Source organism: Squalius cephalus (assembly GCF_949319135.1).
Source record: "Squalius cephalus genome assembly, chromosome: 23".
Classification (NCBI taxonomy): Eukaryota; Metazoa; Chordata; class Actinopteri; order Cypriniformes; family Leuciscidae; genus Squalius; species Squalius cephalus.
The window spans coordinates 23,704,572-23,726,926 of record NC_137144.1 but is presented as its reverse complement, the minus strand read 5'-3'; the positions used below and the strand labels follow the sequence as shown (position 1 = coordinate 23,726,926).

The following is a 22,355-nucleotide window of genomic DNA, read 5'->3' as shown; positions in this document are numbered from 1 at the left end:
ACATGCATCTGTTATTTAAATTCAGCCAAACTCAGGACAATACTGGTGGACATCAAGAGCTTTTAATGGTCCTCAACCATTGTAGGATGTCTCCTAGAACATACCAAGATCAAACGCGCCCCTCGAAAGACCTTCCATAGGGACTAAGAGAGACGCATGCATCTACACACGCTATTCACATCCACAATAATGCCTCGGCAGTGAGATCATGGCAATAAGATTCAAAAGCAGTGAAATTATTGAGCAGTGGGATTATAACAAGCAGTGAGATCATACGGCAGTAAAATGCTGATACACGTAAAAGTGAGGTCATATCACAGAGGTTCTAGAGCAGAGGGATTCATGAGAAGTGAGGTTATGGAGTTACTGAAATAAGGCCATAGGAGAGCAGTGATGTTACATAAAGTAACAGAGCAGTAACATTAAAAAGCAGAGTAGAGCAGTATCGGGTGTAAAGCAGAATATACGAACACATTGATTATAGAGCAATAAGGTTTAAAAGTATTGTGGTTCAATTGCAGTAAGGAGAACAACGCAGTGATGTTACAAAGAAGATCAGCAGAAAATCAGAGTGGTAGAACAGAGTGATTATAAAAAAGAGAGAGCGGTTCTAGTGCAGTAAAGCCATAGAACAGAGCAATTGTGATGTTATAGAACAGAAGTGATGATACAGCAGAAAGGCTCAAACGCTGAGCGGTTCAACTGCAGAAATTAAGGCTATAGAACGGAGCAATTGTAGAGCAGTGATGTTATGTAACAGAGCAGCGACGTTACAAACCAGAGTAGAGCAGTAAAGAAAAGCATAGAGATTATAGAGAAGAAAGATTATAGAACAGAGTGATTATAGAGTAATAATGTTACAAAAGTAGAGCGGTTCTAGTGCAGTAAGGTCAGAGAACGGAGCAATTCTAGAGCAGTGATGTTACGTAACAGAGCAGCGACGTTACAAACCAGAGTAGAGCAGTGAAGAAAAGCATAGAGATTATAGAGAAGTAAGATTATAACAGAGTGATTATAGAGTAATAATGTTACAAAAGTAGAGCGGTTCTAGTGCAGTGAGGTCAGAGAACAGAGAATTGTAGAGCAGTGATGTTACATAACAGAGCAGCGACGTTACAAACCAGAGTAGAGCAGTGAAGAAAAGCATAGAGATTATAGAGAAGAAAGATTAACAGAGTGATTATAGAGTAATAATGTTACAAAAGTAGAGCGGTTCTAGTGCAGTGAGGTCAGAGAACAGAGAATTGTAGAGCAGTGATGTTACGTAACAGAGCAGCGACGTTACAAACCAGAGTAGAGCAGTGAAGAAAAGCATAGAGATTATAGAGAAGAAAGATTATAGAACAGAGCGATTATAGAGAAGTGATGTTACAAAAGTGGAGCGGTTCTAGTGCAGTGAGGTCCCAGAAAAGAGAATTGTAGAGCAGTGATGTTACGTAACAGAGCAGTAGAGTAGAGCAATAAAGAAAAGCATAGAGATTATAGAGAAGAAAGATTATAGAACAGAGTGATTATAGAGTAATAATGTTACAAAAGTAGAGCGGTTCTAGTGCAGTAAGGTCAGAGAACGGAGCAATTCTAGAGCAGTGATGTTACGTAACAGAGCAGCGACGTTACAAACCAGAGTAGAGCAGTGAAGAAAAGCATAGAGATTATAGAGAAGTAAGATTATAACAGAGTGATTATAGAGTAATAATGTTACAAAAGTAGAGCGGTTCTAGTGCAGTGAGGTCAGAGAACAGAGAATTGTAGAGCAGCAATGTTACGTAACAGAGCAGCGACGTTACAAACCAGAGTAGAGCAGTGAAGAAAAGCATAGAGATTATAGAGAAGAAAGATTATAGAACAGAGCGATTATAGAGAAGTGATGTTACAAAAGTGGAGCGGTTCTAGTGCAGTGAGGTCCCAGAAAAGAGAATTGTAGAGCAGTGATGTTACGTAACAGAGCAGTAGAGTAGAGCAATAAAGAAAAGCAGAGCAGTTTTAGAGAAGTAAGATTAACAGAGCGATTATAGAGTAATAAAGTTAGATAAGTAGAGCGGTTCTAGTGCAGTAAGGTCAGAGAACAGAGAAATTCTAGAGCAGCAATGTTACGTAACAGAGCAGCGACGTTACAAACCAGAGTAGAGCAGTGAAGAAAAGCATAGAGATTATAGAGAAGAAAGATTAACAGAGCGATTATAGAGCAATAATGTTACAAAAGTAGAGCGGTTCTAGTGCAGTGAGGTCAGAGAACAGAGAATTGTTGAGCAGTGATGTTACGTAACAGAGCACCGACGTTACAAACCAGAGTAGAGCAGTGAAGAAAAGCATAGAGATTATAGAGAAGAAAGATTAACAGAGCGATTATAGAGTAATAATGTTACAAAAGTAGAGCGGTTCTAGTGCAGTAAGGTCAGAGAACAGAGAATTGTTGAGCAGTGATGTTACGTAACAGAGCAGCGACGTTACAAATCACAGTAGCTGAGTAGAATAGTAAAGAAAAGCAGAGCGGTTATAGAGAAGTAAGATTATAACAGAGCGATTATAGAGCAATAATGTTACAAAAGTGGAGCGGTTCTAGTGCAGTAAGGTCCCAGAAAAGAGAATTGTAGAGCAGTGATGTTACGTAACAGAGTAGTAGAGTAGAGCAATAAAGAAAAGCAGAGCAGTTTTAGAGAAGTAAGATTAAAAGAGCGATTATAGAGTAATAATGTTACAAAAGTAGAGCGGTTCTAGTGCAGTGAGGTCAGAGAACGGAGCAATTCTAGAGCAGCGGTGTTACATAACAGAGCAGCGACGTTACAAATCACAGTAGCTGAGTAGAATAAAAGCAGAGCGGTTATAGAGAAGTAAGATTAAAGAACAGAGCGATTATAGAGCAATAATATGTTACAAAAGTGGAGCGGTTCTAGTGCAGTAAGGTCGCAGAAAAGAGAATTGTAGAGCAGTGATGTTACGTAACAGAGTAGTAGAGTAGAGCAATAAAGAAAACCAGAGCGGTTATAGAGAAGTAAGATTATAGAACAGAGTGATTATAGAGTAATAATGTTACAAAAGCAGAGCGGTTATAGAGAAGTAAGATTAACAGAGCGATTATAGAGTAATAAAGTTACATAAGTAGAGCGGTTCTAGTGCAGTAAGGTCAGAGAACGGAGCAATTCTAGAGCAGCAATGTTACGTAACAGAGCAGCGACGTTACAAACCAGAGTAGAGCAGTGAAGAAAAGCATAGAGATTATAGAGAAGAAAGATTAACAGAGCGATTATAGAGTAATGTTACAAAAGTGGAGCGGTTCTAGTGCAGTGAGGTCAGAGAACAGAGAAATTCTAGAGCAGCGATGTTACGTAACAGAGCAGCGACGTTACAAACCAGAGTAGAGCAGTGAAGAAAAGCATAGAGATTATAGAGAAGAAAGATTAACAGAGCGATTATAGAGTAATAATGTTACAAAAGTGGAGCGGTTCTAGTGCAGTGAGGTCAGAGAACAGAGAAATTCTAGAGCAGCGATGTTACGTAACAGAGCAGCGACGTTACAAACCAGAGTAGAGCAGTGAAGAAAAGCATAGAGATTATAGAGAAGAAAGATTAACAGAGCGATTATAGAGTAATAATGTTACAAAAGTAGAGCGGTTCTAGTGCAGTGAGGTCAGAGAACGGAGCAATTCTAGAGCAGCGATGTTACGTAACAGAGTAGAGCAGTGAAGAAAAGTAGAGCGGTTATAGAGAAGAAAGATTATAGAACAGAGCGATTATAGAGAAGTGATGTTACAAAAGTGGAGCGGTTCTAGTGCAGTGAGGTCCCAGAAAAGAGAATTGTAGAGCAGTGATGTTACGTAACAGAGTAGTAGAGTAGAGCAATAAAGAAAACCAGAGCGGTTATAGAGAAGTAAGATTATAGAACAGTGATTATAGAGTAATAATGTTACAAAAGCAGAGCGGTTATAGAGAAGTAAGATTAACAGAGCGATTATAGAGTAATAATGTTACAAAAGTAGAGAGGTTCTAGTGCAGTGAGGTCAGAGAACAGAATTCTAGAGCAGCGATGTTACGTAACAGAGCAGCGACGTTACAAACCAGAGTAGAGCAGTGAAGAAAAGCATAGAGATTATAGAGAAGAAAGATTAACAGAGCGATTATAGAGTAATAATGTTACAAAAGTGGAGCGGTTCTAGTGCAGTGAGGTCAGAGAACGGAGCAATTCTAGAGCAGCGATGTTACGTAACAGAGCAGCGACGTTACAAACCAGAGTAGAGCAGTGAAGAAAAGCATAGAGATTATAGAGAAGAAAGATTAACAGAGCGATTATAGAGTAATAATGTTACAAAAGTGGAGCGGTTCTAGTGCAGTGAGGTCAGAGAACAGAGAAATTCTAGAGCAGCAATGTTACGTAACAGAGCAGCGACGTTACAAACCAGAGTAGGTTCTAGAGCCGTTAGTAAGGCCCCGTCCACACTACTGCGTTTTAGTTTAGAAACGGAGAATTAAAACGAATACGATCTCCGTCCACACCAGCGTTTTAGCTGCGTATTAGAATTGATCTCCGTCCACATTAAAACGATTGAAAACGCGGATCACGTGACCATTCACCAACACTGGGCATGCGCGTGCCGGTGTAAACCTAGAGACTTTCAAACATAGACTGTAAAAAAAATGCTTTCAAACATCAAAATGTCATTTATTAATATGTATTTGTGTCAAAATGACATATAAACATTTTTTCCTAATCTATTTTGCCTGGAAACGCTTCCAACACACTTCCGTGTCGCATGAAAAATAGGCGTCGGTTCTATTTATAGCATGCACGCGTTTACCGCGCGAGCCACGCCTGAGACGCGGCAGCTTCTTACTGTAAGAAACTGTTCCAGCGGGTGAAGTTTACTGGTACTGAATATTACCTGTGTACTCCATGACTGATGACACCCAATCATAGAGCCGAGCGTGAGCCTCTGCGTCATCGTTTCTAAAGTCCTCCGTTTTGACCCGTCCACACTAAAACGCCCTCCGGAGATTCAAAACGAAAAACGGGTCGGCAGCGTTTCTAAACTTCTCCGTTTTGGGTCTCCGTTTTTGCCGTTTTAGTGTGGACGGGAGGTGCAAACGTAGCAAAAGGTCTCCGTTTTTAAACGAAAACGCAGTAGTGTGGACGGGGCCTAAAAGATCGCAGAGGAGAGTTTCTTTAAAGCAGAGCGGTTCTAGAACGGAATGGTTCTATTAAAGAGCAAGCGCTAGATTGGCAGTGAGGCTCTAGAACAGAGCAACTGTAGAGTGGTGAAGTTGTTCCAGATCACTTTATATGAGCAGAGCCATTACAGAGCAGCAAGTTTATTAAACAGGCGATTCTACAGAGTAGTGGTTATAGAGCCGCTTGCTTGTAGAGCAGTTCTAGAGCAATGACATTTATGAATAGTGATATTACAGATCACATTTTATTCAGGTTATAAAATAGTGAGGTCATAGATGAGTGTTAAATCATGGAACAGTTCAATAGTTCAGGCTCTAGAACACAGGGCGGCCGGCGCTCTTTTTAAACCCTGCCCCAGTCTGAGTCAATAACATCACTGCCAATGAGGCTCTGTCCTATTATTTGCTGATAAAATCCTGGGAGTATTATAGGGAAAACAGAGCTGGATAGAGTAAATAGCCCGATCCTGCTGTGATAGGATGTGTGTCGACTCACCATCTTCAGTATTTTCTGAATTCTTCCTCTCTATCGTGGTTCACAATGTTCTGGGAGAGACAGAGCGATCCAACCTTCACATAAATTTAACATTATTGCAGAAAGCAAATGCTATCTGACATGCAATGCTTAGAAAACACTTAAAAATAAAGCAAACAATTCTCAACAATTTTGAGGTCTCTGGAGATAAAAAAAAAAAAAAGTTCTTCATATTACATTATACTGTATGTTGAGAGCCTTTAAGTGCCTTTCCAGAGCTCATTCCTCAAACTATCGGTCTACCCGGCCAGACTGCATACCATCTTCTCCCTGAGCATCAGGCTCTTCATGAAAGAAGCTCTATGGAAACCAAAGTCCCTGCAGAGACAATGACGACAAGTCTTGGATCACATACCCAGACATGTAGACTCTAACTAGGGCAATACACTTAATATTTCCTGCTGGTTGCGTTCTCCCAGAGAACATTGAACTTTAATCCCTTTAAACCTATTAATGCATCAGACCACCGTAAAAACATCTGACCATTACAATAGTGTTTGGACCAATAAAAAGCAAGATTGCAAGATGCTTCACAGATTCTGTGGTGATCTCAGATGGAAACATGGGTGTTGTAATAGCAGACTGGAAGCTAATTTAGGGGTTGGAAATGTTAACACATATGCAGGATGTAAAAAAACAGAACTGTGAGGCACATTTCACCCAGACGGGATGAACAGAAGGAGAAGGGGCCCTTGCATATGATCCACACATGTTTTGGGTCAAGGAAATATATAAACTGCAAATTTGCTTGGTTAATTAGGGGTGCTTGCTATAAGGCAAGTATCCCTGTTACTGTTGCATGTGTTCAGTAACTGATTTAAAGAAACCGGTATGTTTACATGACAACGATGTAAAAACAGAAACGTTTTTCCTTTCCGTTTTCCGCGTACAGACAGACAAACTATCCCCGTTCACGAAATGACTAAAAACGGCGTATTCTGCTGCCAGGCCAGTAGTTGGCGATATCACTTTGTAAAGAAACACTATGCGCCCACCCAGCAAACACATTTCCCTAATGGAATATGAAATATTCCATATTTCGATTTTTTTTTTTTTTTTGTAATCTAAAGAGAAACTTCCCAGTATGTTTCCTACAGGTTTTTTATAGGCTTTATTTTTTATAACCATATGTTATGCTGAAATGTGTCATTTTTTCATATTTGCAGATACTGTTTATTAAAACCTGGATTAGATCAGTCGAAATGCATTATTTTCAGATAAATCTAAAATGAATACTCATTTTAAAAACAATAGTCATTTTTATTTTGCTGACTAACATTAGTTTATCGACCTCCTCTTTATTAAAGGGGGGGTGAAATGCTATTTCATGCATACTGAGTTTTTTACACTGTTGGATTCCCATGCTAAACATGGACAAAGTTTCAAAAATTAAATTGTACGTTTGAAGGAGTATTTCTGTTCCAAAAATGCTCCTTCCGGTTTGTCACAAGTTTCGGAAAGTTTTTTTCGAGTATGGGCATGTGTGACGTCAGATGTAGCGGAATTTCCTTATATGGGTCCTAAGGGCACTTCTCCGGGAGGACGCGGGCGCGCGCGCAACCATAGGCCAGAGCAAGAGAGCAAAAGCAGTACGCCCATCAAAGCGCTATGCTCGGCTTTAGGGAAGTCAATGTCACCAAAGAAGTGGGTTTTTGGTTGCCAGGGCAAGACAACCCTGCACAGATTCCCAAAGAACCCAGCGTTAAGGGACCGGTGGATGGAGTTTGTTTTTCCAGAGCATCAACGGAGGTTGTGCAAGACTGTTTGTTCCCTGCATTTCGACGATGATTGTTTTATAAACAAAGCCCAGATCCACGGATTTGCAGATCGTCTAATGCTTAAGGATCGAGCAGTCACAATGATAAAGGTTCGCGGTCGTGCGTTGGAACAGGGCGGTGAGTAAAACTGCTTCAAATGTCTCTGTGTGTTGTTACTAGCTCGGCGCGTTAGCACAGCTTTAGCTCCGCCCACACGGCCCGCCTCCAGCCACTCGTTTTTTTCCGGAAAGACTCGGTACAGCCTATCTTTCTTTTATAAATATAATAAAACTAAAGACTTTTTGGAGATATGAAGGAAGCAATACTACTCTATAGGTAATGTTATCATTTCTTAATGTATGTGAATATAATTATTTTTTTCCCGTATTGTGTTGAAGTCATTGTTATTTGGCACTTAATGCATAATCTGTTACTGTGGTAGCCTACAGTGATATAAGTTATGAAATCTTACTGATTATTGACGTCCATCAGTCTTCCATGTCACTTTGGGACGTGGGAGAATATAAAATAAATATGATGAAAAGAGGTTTATAGAACGTTAAGGGAACGTTCTGCAAACCTATAAAAAATGTTCTATTTCCGTACTGAAAACCTTCCTGGCTAATAGTTACTAATAGATGTTTTGGGAATTAACGTTCTAACGACTGAACACGTAACGCACGTGACGTCACCGTTTTCACAAATTCGCGTTTTTGTAGTTTACACTGGGACGATAACAACTTATTATTTGATCATAATAATTTTCAAAAACTTGCTCTTTGAAAGCCATTTTCAGGCCCCCGTCTCTCTCTCTCTCTCTCTCTCTCTCTCTCTCTCTCTCTCTCTCTCTCTCTCTCTCTCTCTCACACACACACACACACACCAGCATTGACACACACCAGCATTGACACATCTGACCACTGACAAGAGAGAATGACCTTTCGTGACCCTGCTCTTTTTTTTCTTGTCTCTAACATCTGCCTTTCTTTCTCTAAGACTGAAAGACTCAGCAAACCATGAAGACCTGCATTTCTATGCAAATGTTTCCGGTTTCTGCATTTGAAAGGTGCAGGGCAGCAAACAGATACATGGCAACCGGCACGTTGTCATGCAGGAAAAGAACAGGAATCTAATCTTTTAAGAATGCTTGTCTAGGTAGATTGCATGACTGTACACTACGTTTTTGAACCTGCTATAAGGTGAATCTGAACAAGCCAATTCATTAGAAGGGGGTGACTGCAAACTTTTGCCTTCGCGGTGCATATTTAATTTATATTGATCCTCTCTCCCAATGCATTGCAAGCACTGATCTATATAATTTATAGATCAGTGATTGCATCTAACTTTAATCACTCCATAATGAAAAGAATCTAATACACTCAGAATCTAAAACCATTCACCTGCATGAATGTCTGTTGAGAATATTTACAACATTTATTCAACTTTTTTTTTTTTTTAAGGTGGGTGTGTCGACTGTATTTGGAGCGCGACCTGATTGGCTGGTTGAGCTGAGCTGTTTTGACTTTGATCCATATGCTGAGACACTTCAAAACAAAAGTCTCTCAGGGTAAGTAAATAGATAAATTAGTTCTGTTTGAACACAATGAAAAGCTCTGTAAATGGTGGCTGAACACATGCATCTCTCAGCTACAGTAACAAGCCTATGAAGCGTTTGACAGTGAGTCTTATTCCGAAGAAAGAGCCAAGAAAGTCCGAAGAGAGAGCGAAAAGGCCGCTGGTAGGAAAGAATGAGCGCAGATGAGAGCGCATGAAATACTGACGGACACCCTTGCGCCATCTGCTAGTCAAAAAGAAGCATTGCATCAGTAACTTGACATTAGTTATGCTTAGTTATGCTCATGTTTGCTCGCTCATGTTAAGGTATATTGATATTTAACTAAGCGCATACAAAAGGCCTGAACCGGAAGCGATTTCGGACCTGTTTTACAGAATACGGAAGTTTGTTACGCATTATTAATAATATTAAAAATAATAGCATTACATTCAATATAAAATTGTAATATTTAAATATATAAAATTGCAACATTTAAATGTTTTATTTACTAAATATTTACTATTTTATATTAAATATTATAAATTAATTTTTTTATCATGTAAAAATATGTAGATGCATAGTTCCAGAAACAAAAGCAAATCCAAACAAATACCTTTTTTCCACTTTTTTATTTTATGTTATTGGGACCATGACATATTACTTTTTTTTTTTTTATAGGGACATAATGAATTGCATGTTCACAAACTTTTAAAAGAGCAAAGACTAAACTGAATATAGATGCTAAATAAAAATAAATTATAACACTGGAAATGAAAACTCTCACCCACAAATGTAATCTTTAAAAAGCTGGAGGAAAGTGCATTTTGATTCTCATGACAGGTTTTTGAGATTTGACATTATATATTTACAAGCAAACAATCCAAAAACACAAGAATTGGGGTTGTATATGGTTTGGGGTTTAAGGTTGACATATCCCCATAAATACCCAGAGAACAAACACCATTGATGACCTGAGTTTTCATGTGATCTCAATTCTGCTCTGCAGAAACACAGATATAAATGTCCTGAGAGGTCACAGATGGGATATCATAACCCCAGGATATGCAGTTAATACTAGCTTAATGAATCAGATCAACAGTGATATCAATTCCATATGCAGTACCTTGGGAACCGATCAAGTCTCTCTATAATTAAACTCAGGAATGATGAGGAGGAATTGGTCTTTGATTATAAGGAACGTCGCTATAGTCAGATAAGGAAAAAAAAATTGCCAAACAACCAATTAAAACATCTAATTATATTGTTAAGCCAGTGAAAATCCCAATAGTTAACCGCAATCTAGAGAGAACCAGTGATAATGAGCAGTCTTTTGGTAATCATTTAAGGAATAGAAAATGAAAACTACTTATCCTCAGGTCGATCCAAACCCGTAAGACTTTCTTATCCTCTCTGGAATTGATTTAGCATAATGTTAAGGATGCTTTTTCCATTCTAACAGTGTCTAGCACAACCAAAAAGTAACATAAAAGTATATTGGTTAATTTAAGTTACACTCAAATATTAAGCTGGGTAAATTTATGACAGAACTATTCCTTTAGCTGCACACATATGCAATCACTGCAGATATATATTTTTCTCAAATGACAGATTTTTGTAAACCCTAGACATAATTTTGTCAAACGTGTATGCTCAAACATATACGTTCACTCAACCATTTTCCTGTAATTAAACCTAAAACAAAAGTTGTGTGAACTGAACTCAGAAACAGCTCTGGAAAATAGGCGCCGCAGCCTGAGGAATAATGACCTCATATCTTCCCTGCAGCCAATCAGAACACAGCATGAATACAGCCTCTGCTGACTCACTTCCTGTCCGTGGCTGCAGTTCTGGAGGAGAAAACTTTACAGTTCTTCAGTGCCTGTAATCAGTGCAGTGGATGAAAGCATTTACGGACAAAACAAATACAACAGACGGAGTAGAAAAGATAGATTTATAGAAAAATAACTAAAAGCATTCAGTAAGGCTGTTCGTTTTACTTTCGCACGACTGATGTGATGATTAGTAAACATGAATTCTCATTTACACTCTCGATTTCGCAGCACTGGTTATGTGTCAAAAGTGAGAAGTATACATGGCTGTGAATTTTCTCTACTTGATCAGGCATGATTTGGCACTAGCACCATAATCTGACAGGCACTTATGTTTCATTCGTCCACCTGCCATATAGCCTTTCAAATTATACTCTATTGACCACTGTAATACTCCGCCTGACCTGTAGAGGTCAGCCCAAAGTTGTGACTTCTTTGATTTCACTGCTCTGCAGTACAAAGAATAAGTTGCTTAGACAGCTTAACATGTCCTTATACTCTTTCAAATAAGCTGTATAAACACGAGTACCTTCTGACTTCCTCACATATTCACTTCCTTACACATTCATCAAGAGTTTTCCTACATTTTCCACCTTCTTTGGCTAGTCAAGCCACAGCCCATCTATGGCTGCTTCCTAAAACTGATAAATGCTGCCTTCGGAGGATGCATCCCAAGGTAGGAAGACATCAAGGCACGTCCAAAGTTAGCTTCACTTCCTGTTTCCTGAGATACCTTCATGTAATCGATTTTTGAAGGCAGCATAGATGGTATCCTTCGCTGCCTTTGATATCCCATGTGCTTTCCATTCTGTGACAATTGAGCTAATAACAAAGAAGGCAAGTTGCGGTTGGTGGTCAGTTTGTGTGTAAATGTACATTTTTGACCAACGTTTTCCACTTCTGATATCATTTATAGCAAGAAATTACTATTGTAGTAATTAAATATTTGCTTAGTTATAATCAAAGCTTGCTTTATTTTGCCGTAGATCATTAAACCGTTACACTGCCTCAGAGATCTGTCCGAAATCAGTTTCGTGAGGTTCTGTCGTACGCAAACGCTGCTTACAAAGTCATAAGGCAGTGAGGCAACAAGTCAGCTGCCTAAGCTTTCAGAAGCAGCCTACGAGTGTTAACACCTAGTGCACCACCAAGTGCCTCAAAATTGCGCAGACCCCGCTTATGGTGACGTTTTTATCATGCACACTGAAAACAGAAAACCAAAGCATACTTTCAGCTTAAGAATATTATGACTATTATGCTGTCAGTTACCACTGAAAAAAGTTCTTAAGCACTTGCAGTCTATGGGGTAATGGATTCCAAAGGCAAATTTGCGAAATTTGAAAAATACTATATTATCTATGTTATCTGAGCTGAAAGTTGTATAAATCAATGGTGGAACCAACCCAGGTTCTAGAGGCACACCAGGGTATTTTCAAACTCTTGCTACTCAAACACACCTGATTCAACTGATTAGAAACTTCACGACCTGAAATAAATTGTTCAGATAAGGAAGACATCCAAAATGTGTACTGTTGGTGTGCATTTAAGAACAGGGTTGGGAAAAATTGGTCTTAACTGGTTGAAGTTTTGGATAACTTTTCACAGACAAGGCTAGTAAGTAGTTTTTACACAGCAGTGTCGTGTTAATGTTGTTTCTTCACTTAAGTGCGTATTTTAACGTTTATCTCGGTGCCCCATAGACTTCCATTATAAGTGCGTGACTTTTTGTTATTTTCTCAGGTAATCAACGTCATGTAACAGATGCTGTTAACTTGTTAACTCAGAATATTCCTTGAAACAAGTGATCACAAAGGTGCCAAATTGTCTGAACAATTTTAAAATCGCACGATGTGTCCCAAAAGAAAACAGGCTGCTTGAAAAAAAGCGCACATATATTGATCAGTGTTTAAAAGCAACAAACACGAAACATAAACGTGAGTAACACTGAAAAATAAGATCTTAACTCACTTACTGCCTAAACATACATAGAATGGATTGTTCAAACATACGTTATGTTCTTGTCCAAAAGTACCTTAAAAATTGGTTAATTCAGCCTCAACTGAAAAAGTACCATGTGACTATTAGATCATCAGCACACACACACACACAGATCTGGTTGTGCCATCTAAGAAACCCTAAACTCAGATATGTGCTGAACTTTAATTCATAAGCATCAATAATGGCAAGAGAACTGTATAACACTGACTGGAATGATTCAAGGCCTTGAAAACACAAGTGTCCGGTCGCCTCCCCATCTCAAACCCAGTACTGATTCTTTTTCAGTGCTGGGTTTGTTGTCCGACAGTGCTGTATTAACTCAGGATCCGCCCCTTTGGAGTCCATGTTTGACATGGGGATGTTGTTTGCAGGATCGGTTTTCCTAAAAGTCTCCTGACTCACTTCTCCATTCTTAGGCTTTGCCGCCACTGTTTGGACATTGTGCTTCCCCGTTTTGTTGCGTCGGACCAGGTAGTATGCCAGTAGTGCGGCCAAGAGTATGAGAAGGAGGATGACAAGGATGGGAATAAGGATAGCCCACAGCGTGTTTCGTCTAGACACCACAGCAGTGGCTGCAGTGCTGCCAGGAGCCACGTCACCATCTTCTCTCCACCTGGGCTCGGGCTGACCCGTTTCCTTGTCGGAAATGGACACCGGTGGAACTTTGAGCAAGGTGGCGCCATAAACTTTTGAAGGGTCGTACGGAACAACCTGGAAGGGCAAAACACACTCCGCAGGAGGAACGCCATGCGCCTTTAGGAGGAAGCGTGCTTCATCTTGACTTTGACCCCCAGTTGTGTTTGAGATCTCCAGAGCTACGCGTCCTTCATCCAGGTCTCGTTGGGTGAAGGAGCTCACTGGTTGGCCATCAGCTGACCCACCCCTCTTGATGAACCGAGCTCCTTGAGGTTGTTGGATTATGCTGAAGGTTGGAGATGTTCTGGTCTTGTTGGCAAGAGGTGTAGCATCCAACAGCTTTCTGTCTACCAGTACAGTAGCACCTCTGGGGAGCAGGGGATTCTGGGCCACCTTCGCCAGTGGTTTCACGGTAATGTTGAGGACTGAGGACACGTTCGCTGCCCTGCTTCGGGCCACAAAGGCCACGCTGTCTCTCGGTGAGGTGGACTTCACGAAACGGACGCTTACTCTTCCCTGTTTAATCTGCTTCTGCGTGAAAGCAGAGGTGGGCTGTCTGTCCACCATTACAGCTGCATACTTGGGGACGTTAGTAATCTTATAGAGTACATCCTCCTCAACGGGACCCCCAGTGGAGGTGCTCAGCATGTCCTCAGTGATTAGTGTCTCATCGTCTCCCTGCTTTATGTGGATTTCCGGAGCTTTGTTCAGTATCAGAGACTTGGCCAGGATTCCTATATGCAGTGTGTGCGGGTCCGTTTGGTGTTTCCCGTCAGATACTGTAAACTCCATGAAGCCATCGGACAGACTTCCATCGCTGACGAAAGCAACCCGCCCATTGTTGATGTCTTCCTGGCTGAACTGGTTGATCCGGTCTCCGGAGTCAGTGTAGATGAGATAACCGTTAGCTGGACTCTTGGAGATGGTGAATCGGACCTCGTCCGGTGTGCTGTCCTGGTCGACCGTTTTGAGGTAGTTTTTGGAGATGATGGTCGTGGAGCCCTGTAGTGCTTCTAGAAGCAGGTCCACGCTTGCGAGTTCTGGTGGGGTTGAGTCTCGCCGTCTGATGGAGATCAGGAAGATCTCCTCCAGAACCACGGCACCGGGCTGAACTCGCGGGGTGAGGCCACTGGGGTTCAGATGGACACGGAAAGAGAAGCTATCAGAAGATGCTCCAGAGTCATCGTGATAGTACTCCAGATCACCACGAGCCACATCGTCCTGCAGGAAATGGGGAGCTTCACGGGGCAGGTCCGAATCCCCGAGAGTGAGTCGTCCATGAACAGGGAACCGATGAACTTCATAGACGATGTCCTGCCCCTTCCGCTTCTGCTCAGGCAAACTGGCAAGCAGGTTAGAGGCATCCAACATAGTGTTGTCGATCACTTTAGACTGACCCTGCACCACGGACACACCTGCAATACATTGACAAAACACCAAAGGCAAATAATTAAATTACATTTAATTGCCAGAGTTGTGGCCTAGGGTTCCTCAAATACGCCCTTGCAGAGTCTAGCTTAAACCGTGCTCAAACTTACCAACCTGTAATTTTCTAGGTACTCTCTCAAGACCTTGCTTGGGTGTCTTAGGATTGGAGCTAAACTCTGCAGAGAAGTGGCCTTTCAAAATCATATTTGAGGAACCCTGGCAAACAAGCTCCAACCACATTGACTCATGCATGCAATGTGTCCTAATCCTGTTCCCATCACATTTGCCAATCATTCTCAAGTCTTCTGTTCAGTGTTGTATTAAATGATAAAGGGCACCAGCATCAAACCTCAACTCATTTAATTGGCATCTACCTTTGTTCTTCCAGAGCTGAGAAGAGACGTTTCGATTGGCTGCATAGTATGAGACAGTGATTGGCAGGCTGTGATGCAGCTCTGTTGCTGGAGGCGATGTGAGAGTCAGCTCGACAGAATCTTTCAGGACCCAGAAGGCCTCAGACGGCATCTGATGCTCATAATACACAGCACCTGCATCCAACTGAACACACAAGAGGAAGCAAATACAAATAATAATTGGCCACAACCTATAACACGGTCTGTAAAACAGCTCAAACAGACGGCCACCTATTATAGCAATAAATTAACATAGTTTTAGTTCTAAACGTGAAATAGTTGCACATTTCATAAGTTGACCTGACAGTAATGAGAGCATAGTGTTGCCCTCTACTGTCCGCTAATAAGATCTACACATACAATGGTGCCCTCTTGTGGTCAATGATGGAATTACAACGGAAGGGATTACATATTGAGGGATTTATGACAATGCTGGAAAAAAAAACTAGTTGTTCTGACAATATTATCCTAAACCATTCTAAAATGTTAGCTGTAAGTGTCACTGTTTTCCTCTGCAAGTACATGTTCACAAATATACAACATTATTTACCTCAGTCTGTGTGAATCTGTTGATCTCTTCAAACTGTCCAAGCTGGTTAGGTTTGATTATTCGTCCCAAGCGAGGAGGTTTCACCAGTGAGTATGTGATTTCATCTCCGTCTTCACTTGTTATAGCCCTCAAAATATTTCCACCAATCACCTGCCTGGTGCCTGACAAACGTCATCAAACAAATCATATCACTTCACTGATTCCTTCAAGAAAACACATTTTAGCAGCTATAATTGACATCATTGATCTAGAAGGTTGTTCCAGATAAGATTACAGTTTGTTCATGATGGGGAAAATGTAAAATTATGTAAAATGTACAGGTGTTTAGATTTAAGCTTGGGACGTGTGGCGCCCACCTGGGAAGACCATGAGTTCTCCCTCTGCGACCATTGAGATGGTGAGCTGTCTTGCCTTGACAGTGAACTGGTAGAGTGGTGAAGTGTGTTCTCCATCAGTCACGGTGAAGCTGAACCCACCCGATTCTGAGCCTGAGATCAGACACAAGCAATCATACTCAATACATCATGTTATACTCACAATAAAGGTTCTTTAATGGTTCCTTGCAGCACATCAGATTTATCAAACTAACCTTTTTATTATCAAGAACCAGTTTTTGGAGGAATAAAGTTATTTGTGTTGCTATATGGTTCTTTGGAGACTGTAAAAGGTCTCGATGGTGTGCCTTCAGTGTATTGGTTTCTGGGGTCTTTAAATAAATAGTTTTTTTTTTTGCAATATTTGCCATCAAAATTCTATTGTGTACAGTTTTTTTAAACTTTTGATAAATGAGTGGGTTTTAGCTACTTGCTATGCAGTTGCAAGGTGTTCACAGTAGTTTTTAGTGTGTTGCAAGGTGTTTTAAGTGGCTTTTAAGTAACAAATTGCTATGTGTTTGCTTAGGTGTTCCTATTACTTTTTTGCATGCTGCTAATTTATGATTGCTAATGTGTTCTAAGTTTTTTTTTTTTTTTTACGTGTTGCTATGTAGGTGCTAAGGTGTTTTTGAGTGGGTTTTAACATGTTGCAATGCAGTTGTTAAGGTATTCTGTGATGTTTTTATCATGACTTGCTGTATGCTATATGATTGCTAAGTTGTTCCGAGTAGCGTGCTGTTATGTTGGTGCTAAGGTGTTTGGTGTGGGTTTTAGCATATTTGCTAATGTTGTTTTGATCATCCTGCTACTCTATATGACTGTTAAAGTGTTCCGAGTTGTTTTTAGCGTGTTGTTGTGCAGTTGCAAAGGTGTTTTGAGTGGGTTTTACATGTTGCTAAGGTGTTCCAAATAGAGTTTAATAGTCAGGTTCCGGAAGTAAAAACTCCATTTATTTTCCACATAGGGAAATTGTTTTTTTTAATGATAACTTTGAAACCTTTTTAGACCCTAACCCTACTGTGAGCTACGATGTTGTTAATCGATGGTATTCGCTTCTGTTGAAGCCGTGAGGCCGCATTATTCTAACTTGTGTGTAGAAAATTCCACCAATCAGAGAGTCGCTACAAGCAGATCTCATTAGCTCCGCCTACTCCCGTGAAGCACTGCGAATGACGTAATCGAGTCGGTCTCAAAATACTGAAATATTTGCATGTATGTACATATTTTGTAACTTAAAATATATAGTTTCTATAGATATAATCAACATTTTTAAATGAGTAGTTTTATATTTCTTCATTGTTTTTACCTTGATTATTCTGTTCGCAACGCTTCATGGGATTGTAGTTCTTTCTCTCACTAAAGCCATTAAGCACTCAGTCTTTTACCTTGTATTTTTGTCCAATTTTCAAATACTTTTTTGCTTCAAACCAAAGATAGTAAAGTTATGATTCACCTCGTAGCTGGTTGGCTTGGTTCAGTGGCTTATACCACTTTAACAAAGAAAAAAAATCCCTATGGGAGAAATTAATGAAAAAAATACTTCCGCTAAAGTATTTACACTGTTGCACTATAGTTTTTTTTTGCATGCTGCTACTCTGATTGCTAAGGGTGTTCTGAGTTGTTTTAAGCATGTAAGTGATATGTAAGCATGCGGCTGCCAGGTCATTTTGAGTGGAGTTTATCTATGCAGTTTCTAAGGTGCTCTGGCTGGTTTTTAACATCTTGCTATGGTGGTTGGGCCTTGAAAATGGCTGTTAACACAATGCTAGGTGCTCTACATGATTGCTTACATGTCCAGGCCCAAAGTCTCTTTTCTGGTCCATCCTCAGATGACCTACTGCTTTCTCTGTAGTTACTGATATTTTATTCTGTTTTTAAAAGTTTTAAAGGACTCAATTCAGAGAAATTGATGTCAACCCACCCTTATGAATGAATAAAACCTCTCCATTATTAATCTGAGCCTGGGTGAAACTGTCCACACTGTCATCTGGAGACACTTTAAAGGCAACAATCCCATTGCTTGGCTTCTCGATGGAATACACCAACTCTTCTGGAGGGGTGTCCAGATCATCGGTCCTTAGAATATTGGCTGTGATTTCAGACTCCTCACCGACTAGGAGCTGAAAGGAGAGAGCACACACATGGACAAAGAGAGATAAACAAACCAATAAACAAGATGGAACAACTAAACTGTTGTTTTCAGAGGTGTCTAACTGTCTGGAGTTGTTGGGATGTGAAAGAGGCAGTTATGTCTCCTCTGATGCTGCTCTAATGGATGTGTAATGGACAAGTTGCGGAAAGACATTCTTAAACGATCAAATTCAGCTGGGAGAGTGCAGGGCTGCCACACATTTATCTGTTCCTGAACGCTTTCACTGCCTCCATCTACCGCTCTCCTGGGAGCCTGAGTGTAGAGGAGGAAGAAAAAACTGGAATTGAGTACATGGCGTAGTGGTGCCCTGGAACAGAAAGGTCCACAAGCTCATTATCATTTAGTAATCTAGTTTTAACCTAATGTGACCTTCAAGATTTAAGTGCATGTAAAATCATCTCCTTTCCTCTTACGAGTGCTATTTAATGGAGGATAATGCAGTGTCATTACCAGGGTAAATATAAGTCATTCCAGATCACTCTCTGTACTGCCCCCTGGTGACCATTCAAAGACCTTTACATCATTTTCTGTGTAGTATGTGCATGGGCTTCCACTAGATGGTAGCACTAGACCAGACTACAGTGCAACTGAAATTTATGAAACAAAAATCTCCCAAATTGGGCTGGAAATTGCTGTTTCTTCATACTCAATATTTAATAGATGTAACATGGATCAGAGGCTGCACGGCAAATCAAATCCCAGCATGCTGTGCTGAGGCCTGCTTTGATGGGAAACCGCAATCTCTCTCTGATTGGACTGGTGTGTCTGATATATTACTGCGAGTGTGTGTGTTTGTGTGTGTGGATGAATCTCGCAAAAGTTTCATATTTCATACCAAAAAGTAATTTAAAATGAAGCTATTTTAGGACAATTAGGATTTTTTGGCCCTTTATTACTGCAACAAAAAATGCATATGCAAAAAAAGCTTATTCTTATTATTGTAATGTAAAAATAGTGATTATTTAAATTGTAAGGTACTTAAAAAGTAGTAGATACCATAGAATTAGTTGTACTGAATTTAAATGACCCACTTAAGTTGTTTTTTTTCACATTACGGTGATGAAAATGAGTTTTTTTTCATTCGACTGAGAAAGAATTTTATTTGTATCAAAATAAAATTAGGTAACACTTTATAATAGGTGACGCAGTTAAACATTACTACATGCACTTACTATAGCAATAACTGTAAATTATGTAACTAACCCTAAACCAAACCCTAACCGCAACTCTATAGTAAGTACATGTAGTTAATTAATATTACTCAGTTTTTATTTGAGTTAGTACAATGTAACTATGTCACCTATATTTTTTTTCTTTTGGGGTGAAATATAATTTGGTAATCTCACTTAAAAATTATTGGATCATGAGTGTGTGCCTTAGACACTGTGCTAGTAAATTGTGTTTACACTTTTGGAAAGAGCAGGTCTGAATTTAGATCTTCTCTGTTATTATCATTAGTAGGCTAACCATTGAAAATTGAGGTGTCCTGGATGAAAGCATGTCTGATACAGAGACAGACAGAGTGAAAGCGCATGCGAAAGAAAGGGAACTACCCGCATGTGGAAAAACACACATATCATTATTTATTATTTTACATTTTGCGGGAGTCAAGCGGCATCTCTGATTGGTCGTTTTCCCTCCAGCCCAGAAGCTGAATTCTTGCCACCGTCATGGTTTTCCAAAAATATGAGTTTCCAGGGCGACCAGAAACCACAGACAGCATCGAGCAAGCACTGAATGACACTCTGTGTTCCAGTGGCGGGAGTCGCTCGAATTTTCCGACTACGTCTCTGTTCTAGAAGCTTCATTAATGTTTAAAACTGGGAAAATGGACTGACGGGCAGCTTGTTTACCTCCAGTCCAGTGTTGCGTTGGATGCGAGGTGGTTCGTCGTTCACAGGGAGGACGGTGATGCCGACCGTCAGGGACGCACTCCGGCGGGTGATGTCAAAAGCGGACGCCATGAGAGTGAAACTGTCTTCTGTGGTCTCACTGCTGTCATGGTAGTAGTACACCTGTCCCTGTTGTACCTGAGGATACACACAACAGATATCAGAAATCCAATCACTCACACCTAATCCTTTTTCTGACCATTAGAGCATTTCAGGTTTTACAGTGGCTTTATTTTGTCATTTTCCAAGTGAAGGGACAATACAAATGTCTGTGGATATAGATTCCCTCCAAAAAGATCAGATAAACTTAAAGGGGTAGTTCACCTAAAATTAAAAATTCTCATTGACTCACCTTCATGCCATGCCTGATGCATATTACTTTCTTTCTTTCTTTAGATAAACACACATTTTAAGGAAAATAATCCATCTCTGTGAGTCTATATAATGCAAGTGAATGGGAGCCGCTCATTTGACGCTTGAAAAACCACACATAACGATCATGACGGTAATCCATACGACCCCAGTGGATGAATCAATGTCTTCTGAAGCCAAACGAAAGGTGCAGGTATAAAAAATACTAACATTTTAGTATTTTAACTATAAACCATGGCTTCTGGCCCACTAACGAGCAGTGTTGGCAAGTCTGTGGTTTTCCGGGTTTTAAAGGTGTAGTTCACCCAAAAATGAAAATTCTGCTATTATTACTCACCCTCATGTCGTTCTAAACCCGTAAGACCTTCGTTCATCTTCGGAACACAAATGAAGATATTTTTTATGAAATCTGAGAGCTTTCTGTCCCTCCATTGACAGCAACATCATTGCAACTTTCAAGGCCCAGAAAGGTAGTAAAGACACTGTTAAAATAGTCCATGTGGTTCAACCTTAATATTAGCGACGATAATACTTTTTGTGCGCAAAAAAACCCTAAAATAACGACTTTATTCAACAATCTCTTCTCTTCCATGTCATTCTCCTACTCCTACGTTCTTGCCGCGAGTTATTTTTTCCGTGGGTTGATTTCTTCTCACACAAACTTACATTTATGTTAAGCTGAAGTTGCAAACATACCTAGGGCAGCTGGTCGGAAGCAATGGTTTATAGTTAGAAGAGTTTAAAATATTAATATTTTTCGGTTACATTTTATTTTTGATGGTCCAGTTTAGACATTCTACTAGTTACAAGTAACTTTACAAATACATGCCAACTAACTCTCAATTAATAGACTGTTAGGTTAGGGTAGTAGATTAAGTTAACATGTAGTTGCAAAGTTACTTGTAGTCGGTAGAATGTCTGTTGAGGGAGCAACAATATAAAGTTTTAGCAGATATTAAACAGTCTACTAATACTCTAATGAGAGTTAGTTGACATGAAGTTGCAAAGTTATTTATAGTTGTCTAAAGTGGTCCATCGAAATAAAGTGTTTTTCAAGCGTCAAGTGAGTCATTCACTTGCATTATATGGATATGGATTATTTTCCTAAAAATCTTCATTTGTGTCTATCTGAAGAGAGAAAATCAAGTGGGTTGGCATGAGGGTGAGTAAATGATGAGAGTCTATTTATTTTGGGTGGACTATCCCTTTAAATAAACAAACATCTACCATGGTAACTGTAGTTCCTGTTTTCAGGATTGTTTCATGTTGCTAATCAAAATCTTTGTTTGTTTTCTTGTATTTTTTTTGCTGTTGCCATTTTTATTTTTAGTATAGAAATGATGGAGGCATCACACAAAAAAAAATGCATTCGAATCACATTAACTATGACTAAATAGTAACGTATGTTCGAGCATGTGCTCCAAACACGAATCCCCAACTCCAACTTTTTATGCATAGATTTAACATGGTTGTGAATAATAAAGCTGTTCTTCCATGCAGACAGCAAACAAGCCGTTTCTCAGTTGATTTCATCACATAATTAAATGTACATCCGTCACACTAAACTGGATTTAACGTGGGTGGTCAGGCACTTTTTAAACAAAGCGCAGATTTGGTCAAACAAACATAATGCAAAACTGCAGGAAGCCCCACAGCTGCGAGTGTGTCCTGTGAAACTGAAGTGTGTTAGTGTGTCCGGCG

The 22,355-nt window shown here is 39.9% G+C and overlaps 1 protein-coding gene across 1 annotated transcript in view; it reads right to left on the bottom strand.

The window, feature by feature from the left end:
* Positions 1-10,057: 10,057 nt before the first annotated feature.
* cspg4 (chondroitin sulfate proteoglycan 4) overlaps positions 10,058-22,355 on the bottom strand; it is a 53,712-nt gene continuing 41,414 nt past the window's right edge. Inside the window, exons 5-10 of the mRNA XM_079859366.1 lie at positions 20,244-20,420; positions 18,160-18,358; positions 16,221-16,352; positions 15,865-16,025; positions 15,276-15,459; positions 10,058-14,888 (exon numbers count right to left, since the gene is read on the bottom strand). Coding sequence (XP_079715492.1) covers positions 13,096-14,888; positions 15,276-15,459; positions 15,865-16,025; positions 16,221-16,352; positions 18,160-18,358; positions 20,244-20,420 — 2,646 coding nt within the window. The 3' untranslated portion in view covers positions 10,058-13,095. The remainder of the gene's footprint in view (positions 14,889-15,275; positions 15,460-15,864; positions 16,026-16,220; positions 16,353-18,159; positions 18,359-20,243; positions 20,421-22,355) is intronic.